Below are 19838 nucleotides of genomic sequence, written 5' to 3' on the forward strand. Positions count from 1 at the left end.
CACACAGGCCAGCCTTTGCTGCCTACGTGCATCAGTTAGCCTTGGCCCCCCGTGACCCTGTCACTGGTCCACCACCGTTCCCTCCTTGGAACCCTTTTGACAGATACTGACCCCTGCAGACTAGAAGCACCACACAAGTGCTGCAGGTTTGTAGATGCTCTGTCCCAGACGTCTGGCTATGACAGTTTGGCCCGTGTTGTTCAAATCTTTATGTTTGCCAGTTTCTGAGAACAAAATGTTCACCCTAATGTGCCTCACCCACTAACAGTTGCCACCATGATGATCAGTGTTATTCATGTCGCCTGTCAGTGGTCATAATGTTACGTTTGATTTAAAGAGTTCAAAGAAATTATTAAAAGCCAGAGTTACCCTGACAGTCATGCTCATGAGTGTGTGAAACTTCAGACTGCAGCTGTGTCACCATCATCATTTTGGTAGATTCTTATTTTTAATCCTCTCACCTTCACTGTTGATTGCCTCATCTAGTTCAGCTGCTTCTGTCAGTTTACTGATCCACCTGGACACACACACACACACACACACACACACACACTGCATTAAACTCTACAAATGACACACAACATGCAACATACTACACGGTGTACTGCAATGAATCAATAAAAAGAAACATGACATTAAAAGGATGGGAGGAGGAAATGACTGTACTTTCTGACACAGAATAGTGATACTTATTAGTTCAGAGCAAAGTTTCTCAGCCACCACTGGCTGAAGTGCAAATGTCACTAATTCTAGGCTTCACTCTTTTCTATAAGACTAAGCCACTAAAGTCAGGAGAGGACATTCTGAGACAAGCATGTCTGCAAAATCTCAACAGTTTCTGCCTTATGTGGATCAGTTTGAAAAGTTATAATGACATTTTTCTGCTGGTATAAACCCTCAAAGTGGGCCTAAGATGCTGATTTCCAGCATCACATGCATTACTAGACTGAACTGACCCCCTTTAAGCCAACTTCTGATTGGCTGCTCCATGTGTAAGGTTTAAACAGTAGATGGGAGGGGCATCTCTATCCAAATCTCTATAACATCATTCAGCACCAAGTGTATAAAAACTGTCAAAAGTCATATTTTATAGAAGAATTCATTCCTGTAAGTGTACGCAGTCAATGACAGGAAATAAAGAGAAGCAGTATCAGTCAACTCAATGACATATGATAAAATAATAACAATGGGTTAAAAGTACTCACTTATTCATTTCTATGTAGCTCTCAGCACCAATAGTAATAGTCACTACATTAGGATGACTGGCTGTTATGACACTGAAACACAACACAGAGCAAAGTAATGGTAAATTCAATGCACTATATAAAGCAGTTGGTGAAGATGTGGAAAACAAATGCCTTGCAGCGGATCTCTCACCACTGAGACATTTTTTAAGATGCTTTAGCAACAGAGAGTGTACAAACAGCCGAGTAAGTCTTGTGGTTTAAGAGGGGGAAATTTAAAAAAACAAAACATGTCATACTATTTCTTCCTGGAGGTTTTGGCCTGTTCGATGGTAAAGCCTGACAGGTTGATGAATCCATCAGCTTTCTCAGCCTGCAGAGAGGAGCAAAAAGAGCTCAGAAAACCTGATGAGAAACACTTTAATGCAGTGAAGTCTGCAGAAAACAATGTGTCTGTATCTCAGGTTCCTGTGTGATCTCAGCAAAGTGTCAGTGGTCAGAGCCAGAGGATGCACATCGCTGTGGACTGTGCTCTGTCTGTCTGTTTGGTTGCAGTTTGACCTACTTCGTGTCTTAGTGTGGTTTGACTATATGCTTATTTAAATTTACAGCTTCACAGAGATAAAGGGATTTACATATGATTCTTAACATATAAGAGATGTTTCTATTTAAACACATTTATATGGAATATTAATGTATTTGTATCAAAGTAGAAACTTAAAAAATTTCAAAACCACGTAATTTAGTTATTTATTTTTCTAAAAGATGTCATGTGTGTCACACACAGGCAGCACTTCTTCTAAGGCTCACTTCAACAGTGAGTCAGGCCCCACAGACTCCCATGTTAAAACCTGCTTCAACAACAGTTTGGACTTCAACTGCAAAGGTTATTTTCATGTATAACTCAGCCACTTAAAATCTATTTAGAGCTCCCCTCCACTTTAAACTAGATATCTTGGGCATGTTCGTGGCTTTAGGAGCAACTTTCATGCAATTGTCTGACACATCATATCCGAAAGTTTCACGAGGCCACTGTGTGTACAGGTAAACATTGTGAGCTTCAGCACTCAGATATTTAGGTCTACTTTTTATCTCTGCGTGATGTCACAGAGTTAGGTACCCATAATATGGTCAACTCAGACACCAAAAGCCCCACCCAACTTCTATTTAAACTTTTAAGAGGGGCAACCAATCAGAATCAAGCTAGCTTCAAGGTAGGGTGGGCAGCTCAAATAAGGATAGAGGATCAAATGAGGAGTATAAGATAAAGAAGGATTATTTTGAACTATGAATCATGCAAAGCCACTCTAATAGAGTCCAAGATTAAGAATACAGTGCTCATTCAAGTTTTGCAAAGTCTCCGCAAACCGGGAACAGATTTTCTGATGCTAATCGCACATGTCAGACCTGAATTCTACTGCACGTTGTTTGAGCTGTAGGGCTTAACTGTGAGATAACTGTGGCTCACCATCTCGTTACTGTACCAGTACAGAGAGCTCCTCTGCAGGACAAACCAGTATCTCTTCCATCTGCTTCCCAGGAAGCTACGGCTCTCCTTCTTCCGGTGCAGCCATCCCTGACAGTCCACCGCTCCCAGGTCTTTGACCGAAACCCGACGCCGACTCATGGCTGCAGACTCTGCAGGAGAAGGAGGAAGGCAGGTTACAGGTTCAGATCTTCAGATCAGAGGGAGGAGCCATCCAACAATGATGCTCCTTAGGGGCCTCACATGTACTCAGACAACTGGACAACTATTTTTACTAATTTCAGACCTGCTTACTTTATTGGATTTATTGAGTTATTTCTTCAGCTATAAGACCTGAGACACTTTAATGTACAATATTTAACTTATTCACCTGTATTTATTTTACCTCTATTGTTGACTTTTATTTTATTGTATATCCATTTTTATTTATTCAGCTCCTTATTAAATTATACATTTATCTTTTTAGACAGATTTTCATTGTCTGTTCTTCTTGCAGTTTATCTTCCTGTATTTCCATTTTTAATTTACTTTTAACATTATTTTATTGATTGAAACTTATTTTAGTTTTACTTAACAAGCAGTTAAGTAAATTTGTACATTTGTGTCACGTTTGTCAAATGCCCCACGCTGCCTGCAGCTGTGAGCAGCAGGCTGAAACCCACAGAGCCTCGGTGCAGTGGTCATCCTATGTTCAGCCACTTTTGGTTTCCTGATTTGGTATTTATGAGTTTTCAAACAGACTCCTGATCTTCTCTGTAGACCTCAGTGTGTCCTAAAAATACAAAGGCCTGGGTAGTGCAAATGTTTTTAAATCATGCTGTCCTAATTCCACTGTTTACCGGTTTATCTGCACACTCTGATGTTCGGTTTTGGCACTAATTTTAGAATAAACAACATCATTGAGCTGCTTTTCTGTCTCTTTTGATCAACTCATACAGATGAGACTGTTTCATTCTTTCTTTGTTGAGTCTGCCCTTTCATTTTCTATAAAAACAAGTTTCAGGAAGTCTTGACAGATAATTTGTGGTATTCTAATAACAATAGAGAACAAGCAAGGCACTCTGTCATAAGATAAAACTTTTTTTTACTTTTATTAGGATCAGTGATGACTTAGAATTGATGCATGTTGATAGTTTTCTGCCAAACTGCTTGAAGAATCATCTCAAAACATAGTTTTACCTGTAGACACAATGCTTGAGCTGTTATGCTTGCAAGGTTTGGGTTTTGTTGTTGGACTTCTACCCACCCCACTGAAGAGCATCTGTCACAAAAGCCATGAGAGCAACGTTTTCTTCCTTTTTTGTTTTTGTAAACTTTCATTTTTTTATTTGTTGGTTTCAAAACAAACTAGAAAAAAAGTCGACCTGTGCAATGCGATCAGAGGTGCCACCATGATAACCTTCAGTATATCTGAAATTTGGACCATCTCAAAGGTGCAGAGTGCCATTGTGGACCCTTACCATCCTTGGGGTTTGCTTGTTTAACCCGCTCAAAGGTGGCACTAATAGAGTCATTTTTCTGTGTTTGTCTGACCCTTTTTGTATATTTATACTGACAGAGTGGGGTATTTAGTGTGTTTCATATGTTGCATTATCTGCATGGCAAGTTTCCCAACTGCGACATTTTACTCTGTAACATCTGTGATATAATCTTAACTCTCATATTACTAACATTAATGCTCTGCAATTCTATCAGCACAGAAAGTTAACACCCAAAGTCAACCTACCAAAGAAATGCACGACTCATACGCTTATGTGGTTACAATAGAGAACAAAAAAACATATGGACCAAACAAAAATAGGAACTAATGCTGCTCTCTTCTCACATGAGCCAAACTTCACTCAAAGTGAAGTTTGGCCCCTGTTGCCCCAGTGGGCAAAGGTTTTCAATTTTGTCTATGTTTTGAATAAATTCTCTCTCTTTTCTATCCAAAATTTATGTCACTACCAGGTGTAAGTCTTCATCAGTATTATCCCTAACCCTGGGATAAGCTCGGACGTCGCCCGGTTCAACAAGGTCAGGTGTTGAGGAACCAGGGCACCCTGACGAGAAGTGGGCTACTGGAACAAGAAGGCATCAGTGGGCAAGAGACGAAAACAGGGCGTTGTTGGAATGCTACTATGCAAGTAAGCCCCAAGTGCAATAGGAGAAGGATCGTTGAGTGCGAGAGGAACTGGCCAAGCTTGAGACCTGGATCCCCCGTAGCCAGTTACCAAGATTAAGTGAAGTACCCTCAGAAGGTCTGCTAGATGATGTTAATGGATACAGGAATGCTTAGAATTGTACAAGATCAACAGGACCCTAAGAGCCTTCATCAGGAACTCAATGGGTATGTGGTGTACAACACTAGAGGCCAACTCCAAGCCCATAGCATAAGTCACCATCAAGTGCGGGATCTACCAAGGAGATGCTCTGTCCCCACTGCTGTTCTGCATAGGCCTGAACCAGTGAGATACCGACTACGGAATGGAGCAGTTGTCAGCCACCTCCTGTACATGGATGACATCAAGCTGTATGCGAATCTATGCAAGTGAACGAGACATCGATTCACTGATCCACACTACCAGGATATACAGCAATGACATTCGGGCTGGAGAAGTGTAGTCGGATGATAACAAAGAGAGGGAAGTCAGAACTGAGGGGATTGAACTACCAGAAGGCAACATTGCAGACATAGATCCCGCAGGCGAATGGGAACCATGAAGAGCCTGCTAGGAAAGCTGCAACCACCAAGTACCTGCAGAGGGTCAGGCAAGTCCTGAGGAGTCAGCTGAACAGTAAGAACAAGATCCAGGCTATCAACACCCACGCCCTGCCCGTGATCAGGTACCCAGCTGGTATAATAAGTTGGCCAAAGGAGGAGATAGAAGCTACTGACATAAAGACAAGAAAGCTCCTTACCATGCATGGCATGGCAGCAGAAACCCAAGAAAGAGGAGGGAGACGAGGAAGGACAGGCCCCTGCACGGTATGTACCACCGGCAGATAGAGGAGGTGGCTGACATCCAGAAATCCTACCAGTGGCTGGACAAAGCTGAACTGAAAGACAGCACAGAGGCACTAATCATGGCAGCACAAGAACAAGCTCCGAGTACAAGATCCATAGAGGCTGGGGTCTATCACACCAGGCAAGACCCCAGGTGCAGGCTGTGTAAAGATGCCCCAGAGACAATCCATCACATAACAGCAGGGTGCAAGATGCTAGCAGGCAAGGCATACATGGAACGCCATAACCAAGTGGCCGGCATAGTGTACAGGAACATCTGTGCCGAGTATAACCTGGAAGTCCCGAGGTCAAAATGGGAGATGCCCCCAAGGGTGATGGAGAATGACCGAGCTAAGATCCTGTGGGACTTCCAGATACAGACGGACAAAATGGTGGTGGCTAACCAACCGGACATAGTGGTGGTAGACAAACAGAAGAAGACGGCCGTAGTGATCGATGTAGCGGTTCTGAATGACAGCAATATCAGGAAGAAGGAACACGAGAAGCTGGAGAAATACCAAGGGCTCAGAGAAGAGCTCGAGAGGATGTGGAGGATGAAGGTAACAGTGGTCCCCGTGGTAATCGGAGCACTAGGTGCGGTGACTCCCAATCTAGGCGAGTGGCTCCAGCAGATCCCGGGAACAACATCGGAGATCTCTGTCCAGAAGAGCGCAGTCCTGGGAACAGCTAAGATACTGCGCAGGACCCTCAAGCTCCCAAGCCTCTGGTAGAGGACCCGAGCTTGAAGGATATATATATATATATATATATATTTACATTACCACAGTGAGATGACTTTAGTCTCATGAACAACATTAGCTAATTGTTATTTACTAAGTAATCTTGAAATGACTGTTCAGTACAGGAATGAAGCCCAACAATCATGTTTTATAGTCCCGTGGTTTCAGCCTCAGATACTCAACTAATCAAAGTGATGTCATGACAAAAATGAATGACCAACAAAACATTTTTTCTCCTTCATTTCTGTCAAACAAAGCTGTATGTAACGTTTCTCGCAGTTAGTATCATGGTTGCTTCACTTCCGCACTGCTCGTACTTATAGTACGCACCGTACGTACGTATGTGTAGTGTGCATACTTCAAGCGTGCAGACCCTGAATTGGGACACAGCCACAGCCAGGCTACAGAGGAAGTGACAGGTAGGTGAGACAGGTAAGAGAGGAGAGCTATGCTGGAGTAATAAAGGCATGAAGACCATGAACGTGAGCATTAAATAGTTTTTTTTTCTTGAATAGGGTAACCATATATTCAATGTAAAATGAAAAACAAACAAACAAACAAAAACAACAAGTCCCAGGTAATCCACCCACACTAATCCCAAACCTTGATTCCGGACAGATATGCATGACGGGTATTTACACACCAGTTTTACCAGCATTAAAAGCTCACTTCAAGTAAACCTACTAAAGGAATACATGACTCATGAACTTATGTGGTTATAGAAGAGAACAGATGAGTATATGTACCAAACAAAAATAGGAACAAAAATAGGAACTTAAGTTAAGCTGCTCTTTTACCACAACTTAACTCAAGAGTCAAGTAACGCATCTAAACAAAATGTTAAGCCTGACCCAAGAAAGCCATTCTACCTAATTTAGCATTTAGCAACGACAAGGAAAGGTGGTTTCAACAATGGCCCAAACACTAACATGGTGTGAATATCCGGGATGATCCCCCATTCATCATAAATGTGCGCACGGTATGTGGCAAGAAGCTTTGCTTAAGTACAAAATTAGGTATTTACCCAAAACTAGCAAAACACAAACAGCAAAGAAGACTGCTGCCAGACAGGATGGAAGAGAGACCTGCAGCAGCTGACAACATTCTCATGTCAGCTGTCTGATGTCAGATACACTCACACAAACAGAAAGGAAGAGGAAATGAAGTTATGTATTCATTTATATCACAGTGTGGAAGTTGGTTTAATGAATATTAACACATTCACACAAATAGGATAGGGCAGGGAGGGGCATCACAGTTCTGCACTGTTCTGTATAAGTTATTGGGGAAACTTCAGGTTTAACCTTTCACTTCTAACGGGGGTGGTAATTTATGCGTCATAGTAGTATGCAGAAGTCTCCATGTACTGTCCAGTCACTTCTGTGTAAATTATGTAAATTCAGTTGTTAGTGTGCAGGTATAGGAGAGTCTGTAGGTTTTAGAGACAGTCTGATGTCTTTGAAGTCTTTGCCTTTCCTTAATTAGCAAGCATAATTTACAGGAAACACTGATTTTCTGTGTGTGTTTTTCCTGTAAGATTAAAAAGATTTTTTGTGTTAAGCATGCCTTAAATCATGGTTGCTACAGCAAGACATTTTATAATTGCTGACCTTGCAAGTAGGCTAAGCGGACTTCCTGGTCCGAGTTCTGTTTTGATATTTAAACTTCACTTGTCCTCAGCCTTTACACTGCGTTTCATCTCTGTGAAGATAAGGCAAAGATATCCTGGACATGCTGATCATGAATATGTTGATACCAAAGTTGAGTATACAACATCTCTGTGGGTGTCATGTTCCACTGTTTAGTAGGTGGTATACATGTGTGCTATACGCTCAGGCTGCTGGGGGACTTCCCATGATGCACTGTGCACTTCTTTTCCACTCCACATGCATTTATAGCTGAACATGTATTAATATTTACATTGAATTATTTATCCTGTTTTTTGGTCTTTTTTCCCATCGTTTTGCAACCAGTCACAGCATGGCCGCCCATTCCTGAGCCTGATTCTGTTGGAGGTCTCTTCTTCCCCACCATCACCAAGTGCTTACCTTACTTTACCTTACAATATAAAAGAGTTTCATGGGATGCTGTATAAATGCAACTGCACTGAATCACAAGTTTCTGGTAGGAAAGTGTATGAACGCATACCTGTAAAGATCACGTGGTGTAATTGTGAGGTCCAAAACAGCTAAAAATAATATATGATATAATGAAATTTGATTTCTTTGTCTGTTTTTTAACACTTTACCTTGCACTTTAGAGGTTTACAGTATTAGAGATATTGCATGATGCTGCATATTTCATCTGTTAGCGGTTCCTTTTTTTGTTTTTCCTGTGTACTCTAAAACCAGTTTACCTCGGTCACCAAAAAAAAACAAAAAACCCTCTACAGACTCACCGCTAATTGTATGAGACTGGGCAGATGTTTGTGGTCTCGTTAGTCTTAACTTTACATGTCTCTGTCTAGCTAAGGTTTCTGTACACGCGCCAAATGAAACAGAGGGGGGACTGAAGCAAGAAACTTTGCCGAAACAAGCGCCCTTACCTGCAGTCTGGGTGTCCGGCAGTGTAATGAGTTTCCTGCAGACAGACGCGCAGCACAGGAGGAACTGAAGTGTGCTCCGCTTGTGAGAAGTTATGTTAACACATCAGCAGACCACAAAGTCACAAAATCACACTCACGCTCTACATAAACGCACCACTCAGACTCCACAGCGTCCTTCCTGTTTCGGTGCTCTTCGTGATCTTTATGCCCTCGTCTGTTTCTCAGAAACTTCCCGTTTGCTCTGTAGAAAATAAAACTTATTTTCAGGAAATTAAGCAAATTTATGCAGTGCTGTTTAGTTACAGTGGAGACATCCGACTTCAGTATCTCACACCATTTCCCTCTTACAGTCAAATCAAAGAGACACATGTCATTGACATTCAGCCTTCTTGTAGCAGAAAATAAAACTTCAAGGCCGCCTTATTGCCAACTATAGTGGGGTGAAATGTGTTCATGCACCAGTCTGCATATTTTAGCTCTAAACATTTGTTTGCTACAAATTTCCTGAGCATCCACTCAAATATTACAGAAGAAAATGTGGACTATTCTAAAGATACACCTGAGTCTGTCTATTACACAGCTGCAGAGCTGAATGAGAGTTTAATAGTAGGCATAAGTTCAAACTGCAGTTCACCACAGGGTCCACGAGATGGAGCTGTTAGTCTTTGACAGCTTCATATGTGCCCTTTAAGATTATTACCTGAGGGACTAGCTCATTTAGAACCAGATAATGAACAGCTTACACTTTGCTTCATTGACACTGATCTTGTAACACAGCAAAGCCCGATTCAAACAACAGAATTCACTAATTATTTATAAAAAATAAAATAAAAAACACCAGAAAAGCTAAAGTTTGATTTAGCATTTAAACAGATTAAAGTGGACCTGTTATTGCCTTTTCTTGTTTTCTGTCATATATCTACTCTTAAAATGGTGGATGTTCATATTAAAATCGGACAAAATAAATAAATCAGTGAATGTGCAAGTTTTCTGTGAGCTCAGATGGGTGTCAGACAGTTTTTTTCTTGAGTCAGTGGGAGGAGATATTCCTAACATGGTCATCTCAGTTTTTCTTATGAAGGTTTATCTGCAGCTATAACACAACTCCAAAAAGCTACAACATTGTGTTAAATGTAAATAAAAAACAAAATGCAATGATTTTTCAAATCTCATGAGCCAATATTTTGTTCCCAGTGGAACATAAAAATCTATCAAATATTTAAATAATATCCTGTTAGCCCTGTGAGAGACTGGCAACTGTCCAGAGTATGCCCCGCCTCTTGCTCACTGGTAGCTGGAACAGGCTCCAGCCTCCCCCGGAGCCTGACAAATACATTATCATATTCCATGAAAACTACGAGCTGCAAAAAAGATGCATCTTTAATTTCAGAATAAGGTTCCTCAATGAAAAACTGACCTTCTCATAATCTACACTACATGATATCATGAAAAGATTCAGAGAATCTGGAGAAATTTCCGTGTGCAAAGAACAAGGATGAAAGTAACTATTGGATGCCAGTGACCTTCATGCCCTCAGGCATCACTGCATTAAAAAAATACAAATCTGTCATGGAAATTGGTGCATGGGCTCAGGAACGCCTGCAGAAATGCAGGTTAACCCTGTAACAGCAGGGGTATCATAACTGATACATGAGGTTTGGGGAGTTTATGAAACTTCTATATCATCAATATTAAACAGAATCTAGGACAGGACATAAACAGCATGGGTTAAATGGTTTTGTCATTTGTTAGTATTTAAATTATCTGCAGTCACCAAATTAAAATGCTTCTTCTAAAATATATATTCAAATGTTTTATCTCATATGACTGTCAGGTACTAATAGAATATCAGTGCTCCTCACATTTTTGAGAACCAAGGACCCTACTGACCCTCTGCACTCAAATTCATTTTTTTATGTTTTTGTAGCTTAATACTTATCATTATAATCCAGCTGCTAATTTAACATTAAAAAATATATAAATTATAAGCTTTGCTATAACTTCCAAAAAATAAAAATATTGAACGCAAAGTTTCAAAATAAATTGCACTTTATTTTTCCAAAGCATTACAGAGGCAACAAAACACAGAGCTCTGAAGAGGGACCGTTTGTGCTTAATCAGACAGAGCAAAATCAGATTATGATGCATGAAGTTTGACAAAAGGACAACTTTACAAACCAGCTTCACTTTAGATCATCAAGAAACAAGTGAACTTCAACACTTTAACTTTGCTAAACAGCTGTTGCCAAAAGTGGCCATTAGAGGAAAATAAATAAATGTATACCCCTTATTCACTTCAGCTGATTTAAAAGGGATCAGTTCCGCCCATTTCCACTTCCAGGTTTTCATTTTTCACCACTGGGCCTTCCTGCACCTCATCCTCCCTCTGAAACAAGGCATTTTAACTCCTCCGTCTTTATGGCTACTATACATTTAGATCAATTCTGCAACACCCCACTTCAAACACAGCATTACAGTTGGCACCTCACGTGCTCTACAACTTATTTATATATTTACAGAAGCATGAAAAAAAATCCTATTAATTTTTCTGCAAAAATAAAGGATGGTGTCAAACTTCTATTTTCTCTACAAAACTCATTTACCTCACTCAACTACGCCCTACATTTTTTACTTATGTCATGGACTCTGGGTTTTGTGCCTGAGCTTTTACTTTGTATTGATATTTGGACTCTTCTTTTTTATAGTTTTGGTTCATTTCTAGTCAAGTTTGGATTCTGATGTTATGGTGTTGGTTGAGTTTTGTAATCTTTGTATTCTTTATGTATCAGATTTTTTCTGGATTTTCTGGGTTCTTAGTTTTTGTTATGTGTTTGTGATTTGATTTGGAGTTTATATTTAATTCACCGAGTTTCAGTTTATGGTGGCGGGTGTGGTTCTGAGCCTAACATGACCATGTTCGTGTTATCACCTCTCAGTATACATAATATAAACATCCACAATTGGAACAGAAGACTTGGAAGAAAAGGAAAAGAGAAGCGGGTCTTCTTTAATCGTGGCTCAAGAGTTGGGACTTCATCTTGTAATCGGAAGGTTGCCGGTTCGAGCCCCGGCTTGGACAGTCTCTGTCGTTGTGTCCTTGGGCGAGACACTTCACCCGGTGCCTACTGGTGGTGGTCAGAGGGCCCGGTGGCGCCAGTGTCCAGCAGCCTCGCCTCTGTCAGTGCGCCCCAGGGTGGCTGTGGCTACAATGTAGCTTGCCATCACCTGTGTGTGAATGTGTGGATGACTGGATGTGTAAAGCGCTTTGGGGTCCTTAGGGACTAGTAAAGCACTATACAAATACAGGCCACTTACCAAAAAAAGTAAAGCTGTAACACAAACTCCCTCCAAAAGCATTCACAATGAAGCAACTTTGTTTTCTATTGTGTGTTCATTTAAACTTTATTTTTTTTTAAAGTAAAGAGATTTATGTTCACTTTTAAAATGACACATTATAGATTTTCTCAAACACATTTAAAAATTTTCTATACACGCTGAGAATCTTTTATAATGCTTGCATAAGGTTTCGTTTGTATAAAAGCAAATAATGTGAATTAGAAAAACCCTTTAGAAAAGTTAAGACTTAACAAAAAAACAAAAAAACAACAACATTTAAGTCCACAGTTCTTGAATATCAGTGGATCCAGAAAGGTTCCCTGAGGGACGCCCTCGGGAAATTTTTCATTATAGAAACCTTAAACCTGCAAAGAATTTCTTAAGAGAATATACATTTTCTTGAGTCCATTAATAAAAAGAAAAACAAATACTTGAGATGAGAAAGTAATCATTTTTAAAAAATTTTTTTTTAAGTATACCTAAAATTTCTGTCAGCTTCCTGCAGACAAATCTGCCAAATGACAAAGATAATTAAACCTTATATTAGATACTTCAAATGTATTTAAATCCGTTAAATCTGTTATCAAAGTTAATTCTAAATCTATTTTAGGGGTGTAAAATAGATTTGACTGAAACCACAATTAGCTACAGTGGCCTGATCACTCGATCATGACTGGATCATGAGATGAAATGAATTACACTAAATGTGCTATGCTTCCAGTTCATTTATTACCTCAATGTTTAAACATCACAGCTTCCACAGTACGACAAGTTGGAACCATAATGCAATACTGGGGATGCTTCTATCCCGATTTCAGTTTCGGATTCAGAATTGTTCCACCCCATAATATATTTACCAAGTCTACTCTGTGTCAGGGTTCAAGTTTTTCTCTTTACTTTGTGTTTTTAGCACAAAGAATAAATCAAAGTGTTTACATTCTGAGCTATTACAAAAGGATGCAGCATATTTTCAGGTAGAGTAGCTTTTGAACTGCTTTCTGAAATCATAAAATCATAATCCTTGTACTAAAACACTGGTTAATCATTTCACTGTTTTTATTTGCCGTGTTCCCTCTGTTAAAAAGAAATGTGCATTTTTTTCTTCTTTTTAACACTTTCATGTCCCTGATAACGTTAGAAATGTATACAAATCTTAAGTTCTTTGAGAAAAGAACAAAAGATAAAAACATTTTTAGAAACCATATTATGCATACAAACCAAAATATCTAAAGAGGCACTAATGGCTCCTTAATTACAAATGGTGTTTTTACTAGAAAAATACTTCAACAATCATAAACGCTAAGGCTCTGATAATCCACTGATAAGTTTTGAAAATAAAAAAAACAAAAAAAACAAAACAAGAAGTCTACTGAAAACAAAAACCAGCTTCATCTTCAGCAGATTCAGCATGCTATAATCTGTTATTTCAGATCAAAGCCCCAAAATAGAAGTTTTGCCTTAAATCTGGATGGTCAACACGTGAAACCTTTATTTTCAATGTTAAAAAAAAGAAGCAATGCTGAGAAATGTTTTAATTCAACACTAAACAGATCAAAAACCAGATCTATTTATTTCCATCATAATTTCATTCTTGGACTCTAGTAGTGTCCATTTCCATGACTGGCAGTTCAAAAGAATCCTTATTTATGTGATCCTGGGCCTTACTGATGAATTCATTCATCCTCCTAAAACAAGCCTTTTAAGCTCCTCCCCCTTTAAAGCCTGCCTCTTTTCAAATTCAGTGGGTAGAATATGTAGAAGAACCACAAGTAAAAGCATCCAAATCAACCCACAAATTGGCCATTTTTAATTATGAGCAACCACTGTTTAAACAGTAAATATGACAGGAAATTAATAAAAGGTCCTCTTTAAATATAACAGTTAAGCTGTATTTAAAATCTGTATATTATATATGATATGAGCGGCTAAATTATCTTCTCCTAAAAGCTTGAAGAGGTTATTATTGTACACTGTGACAGAAAATAAAATCTTCCACATTAGAATCACAGCTTCAACTTTGACATAAAACTAACTGGAAGATGGAAACTGACTTCTGTTGGTCAACTCAGAGTAACATTTGAGCTATTTTCATTGTTAGCTGTTGCCACCCAAAGTATTACGATTAAAAAAAATCCAAAGAAAAAGAAGATTAAAATGAAAACAAAACAACACTTGTAGCCATATTGCCCAGTTTCTGTAGTAAGAGTCACCCTAGCAGCTTAGGAGCTTTTGCATAATGTTTCATTAGTAAAAAAGGCACCAAATATTCATGACCTAGAAACTGGGTAAAAAAAAACTTGAAGAGCTCCGAGATGGTTCCCTGAGGAACGCCTTCAAAATATTTTTTTATATTTGAAGTTTCTGTCATGAAGCATTTTTTAAATAATCTTTAGAAAACCCTTTCCTCCTTACATGTGAAACATTCAATATGGGTAGGTGAGGAAGATCAGGTTATAAAATTAAAACTTTAAAGGGACAGTTCACCACAAATTCAAATCTCTATATTTGACCTCTCGCATGTAGTCCTCTGTATCCGTCTACAGACTGCTTTGGTTTGAGTTGTCCAAGTGAGATTTTTTTGTGCTGTTAAAAGTGCCAAAAACTACAGCAGAGAAGTCTATTTCCAGAAATCCTGACATAGTTATTCCAAAAGCAGTTCTGAGAAATAACAATTTTCTCTTTACCAAACTACACCCTGTATCACAACTCTTTCTTCACCCTGCAATAAACAGGCTCCATCTACCTGTGATGAAGTTGAACAACAGAATCAAACATTAATTGAATCACCTTGGCTGAGCTACATTTAGCTTGCTGCGCTCTTCGTTTAGCTGTCAGGTGTAAACAGTGGTAGGAAAACAGTTCCGTAACAAGGTTTGCAGAGGTCTTTTTAGAGTAACTGGGCCACAACACAGGTGACATTTAGGTCTGTAACATAGACCAGAAGGCAAAAAAATATATATAGGTATCTGGATGAATTTACAGCACTACAGGCCAAAGGGAAAACATGGAAGCTGGAATGTTGCAGCAAACCAATCCTTCAAGCATCCATACATCTGCAGATAATTCTGCTAAATGATAGCAGCAATTTTAAAACTAACTCTGAGATGTAACTTTCCTTTATGATTAAAAATATATATATAAAAACTGTAACAGTTGCAGTGTTTTTTTCCCCCCGGGTGGGGCTTGTTTTCAGCTTGGTGTTGTCAAAGGTTCCTTGACGACTTTAAAATCTTCAAATTTTCCATGACTGATAAATCAAACAGAAAATGAGCGATCAGTAGATTCCAGTATCAGGTTCATTAAGTGGAAAGCACTATGCCGGATTAGTTTTTTTCCTTGCTGTGGTGCTAGATTTTGAGATGAATTCCTCACCATCTTAACATGTTCGGTTAACTCCAACAGTCCACGATCTGCTGTTTTTATCCAGAACTATAAAATGATGTACTGCATTGCCTTTTATCAGGACCGTGAAACTTAAATGGATATTTAAAAGCAGAATATTAAAAACTCTTCCAGAAACCAGGTGAGAATAATTGTCTCATCTAATAAAATTCAAACTGAGCTTTTCTTCCTCAGTGACTGAGCAGTTTGAGTCGAGCCAGCCAGCCGCCGAGCAGCGACGTGGACTGTTTGTTTACACCCTTAGTGGGAGAGACAGCGGCAGAAGTGGAGGCAGAAGCCTTTTTGGACCCCACTTCCTGGTAAGGTATGGTGGCTGTGTTGTGCAGGTTGGCGTTAATGTAGCACTGGCTGCCCCTGATATGGTCGACGCCACGTACAGATGGGTGACCTCGGTACGGCAGAGGGAAACACGGCTCCTCCTCCGTGATAGTGCTAATGCCCTCATTACTCCGATACATGTGCAGGACGTCCTTACCTGTTAGAAGACAACAGGTTAATTATTTAATTATTCGGCTTGTTTCATTTTAGCTGCGAGACCTTTAAATGACGGCTTTCATGTTCCTAATTACGACAACCTTGTACCGAAGAAGAAAGGAGGTAGTCCTACATACTGGATTTACATGTGAGTGAAAAGACATAATAAGCAAGTCCTCCTCCCTAAACGAGCTTCTATCCTTCCATCCTCCCTGTTGAATCGTACAAAACAGCTAAAAGTAACAGTTGACTTGTTAAGTTGCAGGTCAAAGCAAGTAAGCAAGTCTTTTTAAAGAAACAGTTGAGATAAATCTGGACATAACTGACGTTTCATGTTTCAATTGTTCATTTAAAAGAAAAGTAATAATGCAAACAAAGCAAAAAAAAAAAAAGAAAAAAAAAAAGAATATTTTTAGAAATAAATTCGACGCTGAACTTCTAAGGATGACTCCACTTTAAACCTCACAGGTTCATGCAGCAGTGTGTAAACTTCGCTCTTTTGTCGGCCTCGTGTTTGCCGTCAGTGGAAAACAGTCCACTTCTTCACGTGTCTTTATTTAACCGTTCATTAACTGCCTGTTATCTTGGACAAACTGCCAACATGCACCGTGCTCGTCAAGGTGAAGTGCTCTAACGCTCAGACTGAGCAGAGTATGAAATGAGTCGCGCAGATGCAGTGGCAGCTTTCGGGGTTAATGATTAACCAGGTAAAAATTCAAAGCACGCAGCCCATCCCTGCTACAGTCTGTCCTTGCCTTTTAATGAGTTGGACAGATGGCTATTACTGATAACTGTCAGATTACTGGCGCTCACTGCGTCTGGTCCAGCTGGACAGGTGGGACTTACCTTTCCTTCCCTGAGTACTGGGCCTGGAGAGCCGGTCAGACACGCCTGAAAATGCCTCCACAGGCATGGAGATGGGTCTGGGTTTACCTGCGAAGAGTCCAGAAAGAGCAAAACATCAGCTCCATCTCAGAGACACTACTCCTCTACTTCCACCTCAGGCTGACACTTAGCCAGATATTAGAGCACAAACCAATATGGCCCATAAACAGCTAGCTGCAGTCAGTCTAACAGAAATGTTTTTGGGGTTTTTTCTTCTTGGGAGAATCAGGCTGTTTTCTAAATCAATGATTCATCTTTAAATCCCCAAAGAACCACTCCTGGCTTAAGGTGTCCTTGATTACTATGACCCAGTAAAGCTTCAAAATATAATACAATGCATTCAGGTTGCTTTGTGGTGACTCCAGAGACAAAGGTGGCACTATATCCCAGTGTTTCCAACCAAAACCAGAACAAAACGGCTCCAAACTCAGCAGGGAGGAATTACTGTTCATGAAATCAAGCCTTAAAGTCAACAGAAGCTCTCTGAGGATACACAGTCTTATTAGTAGAAACGCTTTGTTTGGTTTGATGGGGCTAGATTGGTCCAGACACATGACATCATCTGATCTGCTATTCTCTCACATGAAATCACAGGGACTGAACTACAGAACTGTCAGGTTAACCTCATGTGTGGACATTATATTTTAGTCTAGTCTCTTATATTGCCACTGTTCTATCGAAATGTAAAATGATTGTCCTCTTATGTGGATCTCATTTTCTCAGAAACAAAAATCAGGTAAAAAAAAAACAAAAAACAAAAAAACTTTTTAGGGAATTCTTTGTTTTTACGTTCGTCAGGTCCCAATCAGCCCAAATAGCAAAGACAAATTAAAAACGCATGCCATGAAAGAGTTTGGGTCTCAGGAGGTTAAAGGATTGTGAGGTTAAAGTGAGCCTCTGACAAAAGTTCAGGGCTGCTGTGCATGTGTGAGAACAGTCTATGCATCAAGCAAAAAAAACAAAAACAACAACTAAAAAAAACAGTTGATTGTGGTTTTATGTGCTTTCATTTCCTGTGGTACTGTAAGTGTTGTATAACTCATCATAACCCACATGTTTTTCCCCTCATTGTGGTGCTCTTATTTTGTCTTTGTGCTGTGATGACTGGCTGCTGGCTGTCGCTTCATATTTTGACCCTTGGGCATGGAATCACTCAGCCTATAAACTTAGTCTGGATATAAAACACTGGGACAGGACTAAACTTTTTCCTTCTTATTCAAAGTATAGTTTGAGCTTTGTTTTCATTGTTAGACTAAGCTCTAGAGCAGTGGTGGGCAACTCAAGGCCTTGAGGGCTGGTGTCCTGCAGGTTTTAGATGTGTCCTTGATCCAACACAGCTGATTCAAATGGCTAAATTACCTCTACAACATGTCTCGTAGTTCTCTGGAGGCCTGGTAATTAACTAATCATTTGATTCAGGTGTGTTTACCCAGGGTGAGATCTAAAAGGGCAGGGATAGCTCAGTAGGTAGAGTGGTGGCCCCATGATCGGAAGGTCGGGGGTTCGACTCCACTGAACGGCTACCCTGAGGTACCCCTGAGCAAGGTACCGTCCCCACACACTGCTCCCCGGGCACTGCACTGCTTCACTGGGTGAATGGGTTAAATGCAGAGGAACTATTTCCCTATGGGGACTAACACATACACATTATACAAAACCTGCAGGACACCGGCCCTCGAGGCCTGGAGTTGCCCACCCCTGCTCTAGAGTAAGGTTAAGAGCCTTTGTGTCCTTACAGCGTGAGGAGGAGCGCTGCCTGAGGCGAACTGGGATAGGATGACTGGATTCAGGTGGAGGGACGACAGACGTCCGGTTTTCCTCTGCTACAGTGTAGCGCCGCTGCCGCACGTCTGCATCCAGATGCGAGTTTGGAGACTTGGGACGCATTTTCACACCTGCAACTACGCTTGTGTTCCCATCTCTGCCACAAGGAGCAGGAAACTCAGCATTACAGGCATAAAAAAGAAAATAAATAAAGATGATTCTGAAATACTGAAGCTTGAGTGAGGTACTTACAGCGGGACATATGGCGCTTCTGGGGGAGGAGGGATATACAAATCCAAGATGGTCGTCTTCCCTCTCTTTCCAGGAGCATCTGAGGTTTCTGACTCTCGTGATTTATAGAGACTTGGCGCTCCCTGAGAGGTCTAATAAAGAAAAAAGACAAATTTAAGCCCTTTAATAAAGGAAACAAAAGAATCACATGTAACTAACACGTTTGGTTTGTCTCTTCTAATCTGTGTTTTTGGTTGCTTCTGTGTCTCAGCACACAACAGACGATGACTTTGTGAACTGCGTTTATCGTCAAACAAAAGCGAAAGTCGTTCCAGCTCAGAGGAGGCTTTTCTGTTTCCTTCCTCACTTTCATGTTCTCACAAACACAGGAACTTCATTCAGCTCGTTTTCTGTTTCACCTGCACTTTGAAAAACACGTTTAAAGGACGTTTCAATGCAGCCACTTTTAACCATGCCAGACTTAATCCAGTCTGGCGATACTGTGAATGCTCCCAATTGTGAAAAATCCAACGAAAGACCAAAACAAGCAGAAACTGAGTGGTTTCATTACCACTTTTACACCCATTTACACACACATACACTTCCCTTAAAAGGGCTCATTTCATCGTTAAGTTCATTTCATTGATTGTACTATTTGTATTTCCTTCTGATATCTGTACCTGAGCTGAGGTGATGCAAAAATTTCCCCGTTGTGGGATCAATAAAGTCTTATCTTTATCTTGTCTTATCTTATTCAGTCAACCTCAGGATTGCTGCAGTATACCTGATGTTTACGAAGCAAATG

General features: G+C 40.1%; 1 protein-coding gene across 1 annotated transcript in view; it reads right to left on the bottom strand.

Annotated features, from left to right (window-relative positions):
- Window positions 1–19838, bottom strand: part of LOC113037586 (connector enhancer of kinase suppressor of ras 3-like) — a 62374-nt gene that overhangs the window by 5006 nt on the left and 37530 nt on the right. Inside the window, exons 10-19 of the mRNA XM_026194824.1 lie at window positions 19055–19185; window positions 18775–18959; window positions 17000–17086; window positions 15858–16154; window positions 9096–9360; window positions 8942–8976; window positions 2653–2822; window positions 1484–1557; window positions 1206–1277; window positions 462–517 (exon numbers count right to left, since the gene is read on the bottom strand). Coding sequence (XP_026050609.1) covers window positions 462–517; window positions 1206–1277; window positions 1484–1557; window positions 2653–2822; window positions 8942–8976; window positions 9096–9360; window positions 15858–16154; window positions 17000–17086; window positions 18775–18959; window positions 19055–19185 — 1372 coding nt within the window. The remainder of the gene's footprint in view (window positions 1–461; window positions 518–1205; window positions 1278–1483; window positions 1558–2652; window positions 2823–8941; window positions 8977–9095; window positions 9361–15857; window positions 16155–16999; window positions 17087–18774; window positions 18960–19054; window positions 19186–19838) is intronic.

Source organism: Astatotilapia calliptera, chromosome 15 (genome assembly GCF_900246225.1).
Source record: "Astatotilapia calliptera chromosome 15, fAstCal1.2, whole genome shotgun sequence".
NCBI lineage: Eukaryota > Metazoa > Chordata > Actinopteri > Cichliformes > Cichlidae > Astatotilapia > Astatotilapia calliptera.